The 12,990-nt window shown below is 48.1% G+C and overlaps 1 protein-coding gene across 4 annotated transcripts in view; it reads right to left on the bottom strand.

Moving 5' to 3' along the window:
• The window catches only part of LOC119953088 (transmembrane channel-like protein 6), a 119,777-nt gene that overhangs the window by 15,533 nt on the left and 91,254 nt on the right, over window positions 1-12,990 (bottom strand). For all 4 annotated transcript variants that reach the window (XM_038776921.1, XM_038776919.1, XM_038776920.1 and 1 more), the window contains 6 exons: window positions 12,757-12,850; window positions 12,055-12,306; window positions 7,727-7,956; window positions 6,076-6,220; window positions 4,835-4,990; window positions 825-1,000 (listed from right to left, as the gene is read on the bottom strand). In XM_038776921.1, the coding sequence (XP_038632849.1) occupies window positions 825-1,000; window positions 4,835-4,990; window positions 6,076-6,220; window positions 7,727-7,956; window positions 12,055-12,306; window positions 12,757-12,850 (1,053 nt within the window). The remainder of the gene's footprint in view (window positions 1-824; window positions 1,001-4,834; window positions 4,991-6,075; window positions 6,221-7,726; window positions 7,957-12,054; window positions 12,307-12,756; window positions 12,851-12,990) is intronic.

Genomic DNA, 12,990 nt, shown 5'->3' with positions numbered 1-12,990 from the left:
GTTGGATCTAACTCTGCATTCCCAACACAGTCAAGTGCTAAAATTCTATTTAACAGTGGAGGTCACAGGGAAAATGTGAACGTGAGATCATCTTTTGGTCTTCCGTTGATATTTTATTTGGCTAATGGCATCACAGTGGACTTTTATCATGCACTTGCAACATCATAGGTGGGCCTCCACCACATGGGGCTCCAACATGCTGTGCAATGGTGCGGCTTAACATTGTCCTGGGCAGCACAGTGGCTACGACTGTTGCCTCACACCGCCAGGGACCCGGGTTCAATTCTGACCTTGGGTAGTGGTATGTGTGGAGTTTGTACCCGCCCCACCCCGGGTCTGCGTGGGTTTCAACCGTGTGCTCCTGTTTCCTCCCATAGTACATGTTAGATTGATTGGCCATGCTAAATTGCCCCTTAGTGTTCAGAAAGGTTAGTTGGGGTTACGGGGATAGGGCGGGGGGGGGGGGGGGGGGGGGGGGGAGGGAGTTGGTGCATCTTCGGAGGGTTAGTGCAGGCTCGATGGGCCGAACGGCTTCCTTCTGCACGGTAGGGAATCTATGATTTTTCTTCACCCACATCGCCATCTAGTGGATTCCCAATCACAATTTCCTGGGGAGTGTGCAATATGAAAAGCAGACATTTTGCGGCACGGACACCAGAAAGCACCCGATCATCCAGGACGCCCACGGGAGAATGATACAACTATGACCTTGGGTACACTTGTCCTCTCATTTGGATAAATGACCTGCACAAACGCTGCAAACATACAACACGACAACATTTTTTTTGGAAGAACAGGTTGCCTCCACTCCAAAAAGTTCATACCTAGCAATGGAAACATAGATCTGTTGCTGAGGGAAATCATAATTTTCCAGTAACCCAATTAGGTTATAAATGTACGGCATGACAAGATTGATAAGCGACACCAGCATGGGGAGCGTTAGCAAGCTGCTCTCCACAAGCTTCTCGTGCGTGTCCTGTTGGATGTTTTCAGAGTAACCCTAAAATAGAAAACACTTCAATCAGCTGAGGGCAGGCTTTCAAAGAGTCAAAAGCAAAAAGAGTTGAAAAGTTAAACCGGTACGATGGTTACCCATCTCATATAAATGCAGCCTGACTCCTTGCAATTTGGAAAACTGATCCGCAAAGTCCGTAAAGTCACTGATTTCACAGACGGGTTGAGGCTTCCCAGAGTGTCAGAATGATGTTTGCTTGCATAAATAAAGATTGCAAAGTCCAGTTTCCAGACGCTGTTTATTTTAACATGGAAGGGAGAATGTAGAGATTCTCATCCATCATTGAAGCCTCACATTATAAGAATGGTCAATTTAATGGAAGAGAAAGTGGAGAGAGTTCAGCCACAGTGAAATCTTGAGAGTAGGGTAAACAGCTGATCATGTTGCAGCATTCTCCAAGCTCAGCAAACCACAAAGTACAATTCCCTGAAATTTTAACTATTAGTTAAAATTTAACAAATCAAAATAAATAATTGAAACCCACACATGGGGTTCATTCGTCACTCCTGCCACATAGGGCGGCACGGTGGCACAGTGGTTAGCACTGCTGCCTCACAGCTCCAGGGTCCCGGGTGACTGTCAGTGTGGAGTTAGCACTTTCTCACCGTGTCTGCATAGGTTTCATCCGGGTGCTCCGGTTTCCACCCAAGGTCCAAAGATGTGCAGGCTAGGTGGATTATAAATTCTCCCGTAAGTGTCCAAACGGTTAAGTGGGGTTACTAGGATAAGGTGGGGGCGTGGCCAAAGGTAGGGTACTCTTTCCAAGGGTCGGAACATGATTTTGATGGGCCGAATAGCCTGCTTCTGCACTGAAGGGATTCTATTCTATGATACCAAAGCAATACTATTCGTAAATCACACTGCATTTGACTTGAAATTTTCACCTTCAGGTCGAATTGAGAAGTTCATTATGAACTTATTGCCACGAGTAGGCTTCAATTAAGTTACTGTGAAAAGCCCCTAGTCGCCACATTCCGGCGCCTGTCCGGGGAGGCTGGTGCGGGAATTGAACCGTGCTGCTGGCCTGCTTGGTCTGCTTTAAAAGCCAGCAATTTAGCCCAGTGAGCTAAACCAGCCCCATCTTTGAAATGAATACTGTTTGGCATGGGCTGTGAATCATAAGGTTACAATCTCACACCACAGGATCTTGGAAATCTTTCGACGTTTCCATTTGTGGTCTGTGACGCACTTGCAACCCTTCTTGGTGCTATGATCAACCAAGTCATTATCCTGAATGGGCAGAGATCCATGCTCAGATTGGTCTTTACGGTAGGATTGCAATAAAATTCAAACTACAATTTACCACTCGTTACTGGAATACAAAAGGACATTTAAACAATTGATCTACTGGATTAAGCCCCTTGCAAGTGTCAAATTAAAAACCTTTAACAGAGGCAGTGTAAATGATAACAGTTGTTTCTTTAAGTCAACATGGTGGGATGTGTGGGGGGCAAAAGGTACTGCACATCCCAGCCGAGGTTCCTTCAGTTGCACCCAAAAAGTACAACTCAGGTCAGGCTCATCACCTAGTAGCATGATTTGATGTGCTGTGATGTCACACACAACCATCTCCAAGTAACACATTCCCCAGGGTTGGATAAAGAAAACTGAGAAGACATTCTTCAAAAATGTTTCCATATTTTTCCGACTGCTCGGCTTACTGGGGTCGGAATTCTCTGGCCATTCACGCCGGCGGGATTCTCTGGTTGCACCGGCAGCGCTTCCCCACCGTGGGTTTCCTGGAGGGTGGGTGGGCTTCAACTGGAATTCTCATTGTCAGCAGCGGGCCAGAGAATCCTGCCGCCAGTGAACGGCATGTCCCCCCCCCCCCCCCCCCCCCCCCCCCCCGCCGAGAAACATGCATCAGAGAGGCCGGAGAAACCCACTTTGTGCCTTCACTTCTAGAAATATCAGCCAACCTTCGTTCCTCTCATCACCAATTTTTCATTTTTTTTCCAAGCCCAACAAATGCTTTTGTTTATTACAATTCTCATGTAGGGATCCTGCGCAATTCCTAATGGTCGTGTTGCACCCGGCTAGGATCCGTGCAGGCCGGTTAGATTGTAGGAGAGGCCCAAATCGGGAACCATGCCAGGCGCCAAGCGGTTTGCGGTCTAACCTGCCCGCTCCCGTTGGCAGGATCTGGATCCTGGCTAGATGCGGCGCAAAGATAATCAAGGCCGATTCGGGGCGAACTTCATCTCATTCCCGCGATTTAACCGGTTCCCCAGTGAGAGATGGCGTGGGCGCCAGTTGGAACCGATTCACACAAATGTGGACCAGGTGTCACAGCACCTGGGGGTTTTCCCAGGCCTTTAGAAGCCTCTGGATAGACAGGGACTGGGCAGGGTGGCCCCCCTTTAGCTCTCCCCCTGGCATTTTGGCACTGCCAGGGTGACACTGCCCATGTTTGTGGAGATGACTTGCCCATAGGTGGAGAGTGTGGGGGATCCGCAAGCTCTCTCCGAGATCGGGACACCTTTTCAAAATGGTGGTCCAATCTCCGAGATGCCGGTCTGGCCAGTGAGCTCAGTACCACAGTGATAAAAAAATTCAAAATGTGGGCTAGCCTAGAGAGAAACTCCTCAGGGCCCAAGGAAGTGAGAGTGTGGTTAGATAGCGGTGGGGAACCCGCCTATAGAGCCAGGGAGAAACTCCCAGCCAAACACACCTGAATTGACACTTAGGCCGCGATTTAACATCCCATTGCGAGCAGGTATAGCCATGTGTTTCCAGGCGCTCGCATCGCCGAGAAACACGACACTATAGCATCGCTTGAGGTCTCAGAGGCAAAGGGGGCTAAATCCCGGCGAGGCTACCTTGGGAATCTGCATATTAAAGTGAGACTAGCTGTCTCGCTTTGATATGCAAATTTGATAACCAGTGACTTCGCCCACAATGGCCGTGATTTACATTGATCTCGCGAGGTGTTGCGAGCCGGGTAGATCCTGGGAGCAGGGTCTCCCGCCTTCTATCAGCCACACTGTGCCGCAGCGAGGCGCTTTTCAGGCGCAGCGTGGCCATTAAATTGCACTCTTAGAAACATTTCCATTAGATTGTGCCCTATCTTTCAGACTTCCAATATTTTTGGAAAATAAATCTTTGCTTCTATGTTCTCATATTTCATCTGTACAAACTCCACTAATGATGCTGCCATATTCCATCATCATAACACATTTAAGATGCATTTACAGTGAATAACTGGGGTTGGATTACAAGTCAGGAATTTCATCAAGAAGTTTAAATGATTGTGACGTAGCACGGAAGTAAATCAGAGTGGTTAAGAATAATTTTCTAAATTTAAGTTATGATTATTCCCTCAATTCATGGCACACCGTGAAATGCACACACCGACTTGTTCAGTGCTTGATTATTTTTCTCCCCACAGTGGGTACCACGCTAAATGGAAGTTGCCACTTACACTTGAGGTTGGCCATGAGCTGATGGCTATTAAGGGAGCATGGTGAGATGTTGGGGCAAGACAATGACGTAGTGGCAACGTCACCTACTATGGAAAAGAGGAGCTCCCTCTTCAAACTTCCACTTTGAGGGTTCAGAAAAATAAACTTCCTACAAAATTCCTAATTGACTTGAGCACAGAACCAGTCTGGAGGTTAGCATCAACGATCAACTAATTCTGAGGGTATGAGCTTAACTTTCACATTGCTTGGTTCTGCATCTCCAGAGCGTAAAGGTGATCAGATCTTTCCACTGGTCAGATAAATTAGTTTACCCTGACTCAATGTTTAATGATCATGATTGTACATCTATGAACAGTCACAGGTTGACAGAATCGCATCAGGTGAACACAAGACCCACCTTCAGCATTCTTTCGGAGTAGTAGTAAACTGCCAAGGTGCATCCAACAACACTCCCCAGGGACAACAGCCAGCCCAGAAAATGAACCGACAGATTCCACATCTTCTGATAAACGCTCGAGGCAGCAGTAAGGAAATCATGCTCAGTAACATATTCCTAATTGGGGGGAAAAAAAGTAATATTTTAGCAACAGCATATTGCATACTTATGGCATTCCTTAATGAAACATCGCTGGTCACTAATGGGCCGATTCAGGGAAAATCACTGTTGGGTGACTGTTTCCCCATATAGCCCGTGGGCATGCTTCCTACAATCTGACCCAATAACCCAAAACTCTGCCCCAAATATTTTTGCTAAATTTTGCCTCGTAACAAATAGTTCTTGCAGCCCTGAGCATAACATTGCGAGATGATAATTTGAGTGCCTTGTTGTTTCAAACTTCCCACAGGCAACAACAGAATGTAGCATTTTGGAGGTTCATCAGGGAGGACAGCACACTTCTGTGACAGGGAATCTTATTTTAAACAAATTAAATCACTGCCTGGAGTGACTGCTATAGCAGAAGGCTGGATATTTTAACGCATTGACCATTATGGATTAAAAATGAGTGGAATCAAAGGGGAGTTTAGAAAAGTGGGGATTGACATGTTCTCGTGTCTGGGGCTCTGGTGCCAGATAGCCAATCCTGCCCCAATCCCCTCTGTCATCTTGTGCAGTTCGCAGTGGAGACTTGAAACCTCTTCCCTGCTTCTCTGGGGAGGGTATGGTGTACTGTTATTGTCACTGGACTGGTTAACCAGAAACCCAGAGTAATGTTGTGCCGACCCAGGTTCAAACCCCACTACTGCAGATATTGACATTTGAATTCAATTAAAGTCTAATGATGACCATGAAACCATTGTCGATTGTCGTAAAAACCCATCTGGTTCACTAATGTACTTGAGGGAAGAAAATCTGCCATCTTTACTTGGTCTGGCCTACATGTGACTCCAGACCCACTGCAATGTGGCTGACTCTTAACTGCCCCTACAAGGACAATTTGGGATGGGCAAACGTTGGCACAACCTACAAAGCCTCATGAATGAATGAATAAAAGTACAAACACATAACCCAGAGTAACGTGCTGATGGAGGGCTCAAACATGTAACCTTCTCGTTGAGACTCACGCATGCCAGACTGACAGACAGATGAACATCTGGTTCAACACACAACACAATAGTTGGCACCAAGACATAACTCGCCTTTAACTGGGTGCTGATGTTCTCGTAATTTGACTCAACTGACTGTTTCTGTGTCACCTTGAAATCCCACGAGCAGAACACTTTTGCTACCAGGTTTCCATAGGTGCTGCCCACTCTGTAACTCTCTCCAAAAGCTCTGGATAAGCTAAAATAAAAAATTTAAATTCTCAAGTTATTTCTGGCTGTCGCAAGCTGTGAAACCATTTCTGTACCTACTATGAAAAGCAGGCTTCAATTTCCTTTTTGCTCAATGAAACTTAAACCATCTGTTTAAATTGAAAAATCCATTCCAGATTCAGAGAAATTTGTTGGCATCCATAATTGCATTGTTAGCGACACACGTCGACCCGGACAGACCTTCAATTTGCTTTCAAATCAACTGTCAAATTTCAAGTACATGTTCATTGCCATCAAAACTGGGTTTGCTATTTTGTGATTCAGTATCAGGAGACTTTTTTTAAATCCTTCTTTTTACACATTCCAGTAACTTCGAACATTGCTGCACAGAATTGGCATCAATTCGGGAAGAAAAAACTGTTTGGTCCTTATGACATGATTTTCAAGCTAAGGAAACGACTCCGAACCCTCTTTCAGCAACACCTTTGAAACATTTTTTCCAATTAAGGGACAATTCAGCATTGGTAATCCACCTACCCTGCACAACTGTGGGTTGTGGGGGCGAAACCGACGCAGACACGGGGAGAATGTGCAAACTCCACACGGATAGTGATCTGGGACCAGGATTGAGTAGAAACTACCCTGCAATATTACTAAGAGGTTTGTTATTGGCGCCGGGGAGAGCAAGAGGAACGAGTGGCAGACTACTTCAGAAAGCAGTTATTGGGTAGATCATAGAATTTCCAGTGCAGAAGGAGGCCATTAGGCCCATCGCGTCTGCACCAGCTCTTGGAAAGAGCTCTTGGAAAGAGCACCCCACTTAAGCGCACACCTCCACCCTATCCCCATAACCCCACCTAACTTAAGGGCAATTTAGCATAGCCAATCCATCTAACCCTGCACATCTTTGGACTGAGAGGAGAAACCCGGAACACACACGGGGAGAACGTGCAGACTCCGCACAGACAGTAACCCAAGCCGGGAATCGAACCTGGGGCCCTGGGGTTGTGAAGCAACTGTGCTAACCACTATGCTACCGTGCTGCCCGGGTATGAGACACAGTATTTGACATTTAGAAATATAAACATTAAACGAGGCAGTAAATGGTGATAAAGGCTGAATAAGCAACTCCGGCAAGAGCAATCATGAGAGCACCATGACCCTGCAAGCTGCAGAGACTTCATGTGCCTGAAACCGTTTTGAACAAAGTCTCGTGCACAATTCCCTGCACATTTTATGCACGCTGTATAATCAATGATAGGGGACTCCTTTGACCCACGGTCCCACTGTTCAAAATCAGTTCTGGTCAAAGCTCATTGACATGAAGTGTTAACGTTTTCCATTCAACATCTGCGGAATTTTGCTTTTGTCCAAATTTAAGATCCCCGCTATGTAATCTTACATAAATTATAAATGCAACCCCAAAGCAGCACATTCACCTCCAGCAAACTATGAAAAATTGGAAGTCCACTGCCGTGACTCATTAACACAGTTTCAGCACATGAGTAACATAAAGTGAAAAAGTATATTTTACCAATGGACCAGGATAATACAAGTGACGAAGAAAGAAGTTCCAAGCGTGTAAATATATGCTATTGGCAGATTATACCATATCGTAAGGGCACCAGCATTGGATGCTTCACTATCCGAAATATTCCAACTGCTGTTTGTAAGAGCACTGGTTTTGGATCTTCCGCTGTCCAAAATATTCCAGGAGCTGTTTGTGTAATATCCATAATATAGAACCGTGTTTGTGAAATGACCCTAAACAAGAAAATAAAGCACAATTTCAGAAGCCTATGACAACACTTTCAGGATGTTAACTCAGTCGGCTATTTTTTTTTTTGCAACAAAAAGCCCGCACTCTCTTGAACGGTGTGTAATTTCTGGTAACATCCTCTGCTTTGCTCCTTCAAAGCCATTTCTATAAACCAGACTGGTGTAATGTTAAACATTTGGGAAGCTCAGAGCCCCATGTGCAGGGTTCCCAAGCTGGGTAACTGCTCTTTCACTGACAGCAATCACGTCTTTTTAAAAAATTGTTAAAACTTGAGTATCCAATTATTTTCTTTTCCAATTAAGGGGAAATTTAGCGTGGCTAATGCACCTACCCTGTACATCTTTCGGGTTGTGGGGGTGAGACCCATGGAAAATGTGCAAACTCCACACAGACAGCGACCCGTGGGCCGGGATCGGACCTCAATCTGGTCACTGAATTTTTCCAAGTGATTTGGGGGGGGGGGGGGGGGGGGGGGGGGGGGGCACACCATCTTGAAATTCGATGTTGAAATAAGAGGGAAATTCTATTCTCAAAAGGAGAACATGGAGTTGGAATTTTAGTCCAGTCCACATGAGTGTGCAAAAACGAGCCTGTAATGAGCGTGGCAGTTCTTGTTCTTAGTGCATTTTCTGATAAACAAATCATTAATGGAGTGGAGCCAATCTTGGGCAGCAAATGGACACAAAGCAAATGTTGAGCTGCATAATTTAGGATCAAGGCATTTCTAAACTTTTGAATTTTCTGAACTATAGAAAAAAGTTGGAATGTCCAACTACAAGTTTCTGAACTTAGGAATAAATGTATCTGCGACATTAAACATGCCACAGGTTAAGGCATGTTCTGAATCCGTTCATTTGAAAACATTGGCTGACGCACGCACACACTCTCACACACACAATTGGTATCTCCACAGCACACACCTTCCCCATACCCACACCTTCCCCATACCCACACCTTCCCCATACCCACACAGCACACACCTTCCCCATTCCCGCACAGCACACACCTTCCCCTTACCCACACCTTCCCCATACCCACACCTTCCCCATACCCACACCTTCCCCATACCCACACCTTCCCCATACCCACACAGGACACACCTTCGCCATTCCCGCACAGCACACACCTTCCCCATACCCGCACAGCACACACCTTCCCCATACCCGCACAGCACACACCTTCCCCATACCCGCACAGCACACACCTTCCCCATACCCGCACACACACACCTTCCCCATACCCACACAGCACACACCTTCCCATTCCCGCACAGCACACACCTTCCCCATACCCACACAGCCCACACCTTCCCCATACCCACACAGCCCACACCTTCCCATACCCACATCTTCCCCATACCCACACAGCACACACCTTCCCCATACCCACACAGCACACACCTTCCCCATACCCACACCTTCCCCATACCCACACCTTCCCCATACCCACACAGCACACACCTTCCCCATACCCACACAGCACACACCTTCCCCATACCCACACAGCCCACACCTTCCCCATACCCACACAGCACACACCTTCCCCATACCCGCACAGCCCACACCGTCCCCATACCCACACAGCACACACCTTCCCCATACCCACACAGCACACACCTTCCTCATACCCACACAGCACACACCTTCCCCATACCCGCACAGCACACACCTTCCCCATACCCACACAGCACACACCTTCCCCATACCCACACAGCACACACCTTCCCCATACCCACACAGCACACACCTTCCCCATACCCACACAGCACACACCTCCCCCATACCCACACAGCACACACCTCCCCCATACCCACACAGCACACACCTTCCCCATACCCACACAGCACACACCTTCCCCATACCCACACAGCACACACCTTCCCCATACCCGCACAGCACACACCTTCCCCATACCCACACAGCACACACCTTCCCCATACCCGCACAGCACACACCTTCCCCATACCCACACAGCACACACCTTCCCCATACCCACACAGCACACACCTTCCCCATACCCGCACAGCACACACCTTCCCCATACCCACACAGCACACACCTTCCCCATACCCACACAGCACACACCTTCCCCATACCCCACACAGCCCACACCTTCCCCATACCCACACAGCACACACCTTCCCCATACCCGCACAGCACACACCTTCCCCATACCCACACAGCACACACCTTCCCCATACCCGCACAGCACACACCTTCCCCATACCCACACAGCACACACCTTCCCCATACCCACACAGCACACACCTTCCCCATACCCACACAGCACACACCTTCCCCATACCCACACAGCCCACACCTTCCCCATACCCACACAGCCCACACCTTCCCCATACCCACACAGCACACACCTTCCCCATACCCACACAGCACACACCTTCCCCATACCCACACAGCCCACACCTTCCCCATACCCACACAGCACACACCTTCCCCATACCCACAGCCCACACCTTCCCCATACCCACACAGCACACACCTTCCCCATACCCACACAGCACACACCTTCCCCATACCCACACAGCACACACCGTCCCCATACCCACACAGCCCACACCTTCCCCATACCCACACCTTCCCCATACCCACACAGCACACACCTTCCCCATACCCACACAGCCCACACCTTCCCCATACCCACACCTTCCCCATACCCACACAGCACACACCTTCCCCATACCCACACCTTCCCCATACCCACACAGCACACACCTTCCCCATACCCGCACAGCACACACCTTCCCCATACCCACACAGCACACACCTTCCCCATACCCGCACAGCACACACCTTCCCCATACCCACACAGCCCACACCTTCCCCATACCCGCACAGCACACACCTTCCCCATACCCACAGCACACACCTTCCCCATACCCACACCTTCCCCATACCCACACAGCACACACCTTCCCCATACCCACACAGCACACACCGTCCCCATACCCGCACAGCACACACCTTCCCCATACCCACACAGCACACACCTTCCCCATACCCACACAGCCCACACCTTCCCCATACCCACACAGCCCACACCGTCCCCATACCCACACAGCACACACCGTCCCCATACCCACACAGCACACACCTTCCCCATACCCACACAGCACACACCTTCCCCATACCCGCACGGCCCACACCTTCCCCATACCCGCACAGCACACACCTTCCCCATACCCACACAGCCCACACCTTCCCCATACCCGCACAGCACACACCTTCCCCATACCCACACAGCACACACCTTCCCCATACCCACACAGCCCACACCTTCCCCATACCCACACAGCATTCAGCCACTGGCAACAGGTGACTGAGCTACACTTGCCTGTTTCTGCCTGCACCAAATCAGATGTACAAACATCCAAGGCCCAGCCAGCACTCACTGGTTAAAATATTCCCTGAGCTTAAAGTGCTCTTGGGCTTGCCATCCATCCCTTGTTTTCTGGTGGCATCCGCCCAGTGGGTCCAGGGAAGTCTTGTCAGATCCTCTGGACCAAACTAGAATCATTGAATCCCTATAGTGCAGAAGGAAGCCATTCGGCCCATTGCGTCTGCACCGACCCTCAGGAAGAGCATACACACTAGGCTCACGCTCCTTCCCTATCCCCGTAGCCCCAAAACCCCACCTCACCTTTTTTAGGACACAAAAGGGCAATTTAGCATGGCCAATCCAACTAACTTGCACATCTTTGGACTGTGGGAGTAAACCGGAGCACCCGGGGGAAAGACACGAAGAGAACATGCAGACTCCGCACAGCCGAGTCACCCAAGGCCAGAACTGAACCCGGGTCCGTGGCGCTGTGAGACAGCAGTCAGCATTCCTGCCCGGAAGAGGCAGAACTCAGAATGTTTTACCTCTGTGGCCCCTCAGCTTTCCTGGGCAACTGACGCGGCTGGATGTCATAATAAAAATGCATGCTTGATTAAATAACTAACTTTCATAAAGACTCATTGAGTCACAGGGGGGGCAGGGATGGTCCTTAAAGTTTTCCTATAAGTTGGGGAGCAGGGCCTCGAAGCAAAAGCAGATGAGAAGCCAGGTTTTAGCTCACTTACGCTGCCAGTTAGGAGCTCCAGCCCGGAGAAGGATCCTTTCGTGTTGGCAGGAGGGTGAGTGGCTTGGGGAATGACAATGAAGGAAAGGTTCATGACAAGGTGGAAAACATTGAGTATCAGCAGCATCTTGAGGAAGATGAAGTATGACAGCACACCCGTCCCAAAACGACCACCGATCTGTTTCTCGGCAATCTGCCACAGCTGAAGCGAATTCAGAAAGGAAAGAAACCCATACCAGCATTGCCTGACGGCCTAATAATGAAGCACAAAAAAAATAACTGGGTTAAACAGTCTGTGGGAAGAGAATAAGCCATTTAACTGACGAAAAGAAGACCATTTCCTTGATTTGCAGGATAATTGTTAAGACAATATTGGCAGGACAGTCATCAACAATGAAATACGTTGCATGTATCTTTTTCATTTGGGGGGAAACATTGAGGATGTAATATTTCCTACAGCTCCAGTTTCAGATGTGTTCTCGTTCTGCGGCCGTTTTAATTTAAAAAAAAACTTACAATTACCTTAATCAACGGAGTGAAAATTAAAACTTTTGCAAGAGGAACCAGAGAGGTTGGACAGGAATGACATATATTACTGGAAAATATGAATGATTTAAAATAGTAATAAATAATAAAAAAGCATAAATGTCAATTTTTCATTGGGCTTGACAATTTTTAAATAACACCATTCTCGGCTGCTTACAATGATCAGGTTGTACTTTGTGCGACTCCAACAAGGTAGATGATTATTTTCAAGTGGGCCACAACTGCGGTCTTTACAGTTTGATGTCATACGTCTGTGGGAACACAGAAGCATTTAGAGGAATTGTAGCCCCTCAAAAACAAGTTAAAACAATCAACCTCCAACACTTCTTCAAACAACATTTTGTGCCCACATGTCTCAGTGAAAGCACTGTCAAGTAACTTGTCTCAACTT

The sequence above is a fragment of the Scyliorhinus canicula genome, chromosome 18, assembly GCF_902713615.1.
Source record: "Scyliorhinus canicula chromosome 18, sScyCan1.1, whole genome shotgun sequence".
Taxonomy (NCBI): domain Eukaryota; kingdom Metazoa; phylum Chordata; class Chondrichthyes; order Carcharhiniformes; family Scyliorhinidae; genus Scyliorhinus; species Scyliorhinus canicula.
The sequence above is the reverse complement of the archived record's forward strand: the minus strand, read 5'-3'. Positions and strand labels throughout refer to the sequence as shown.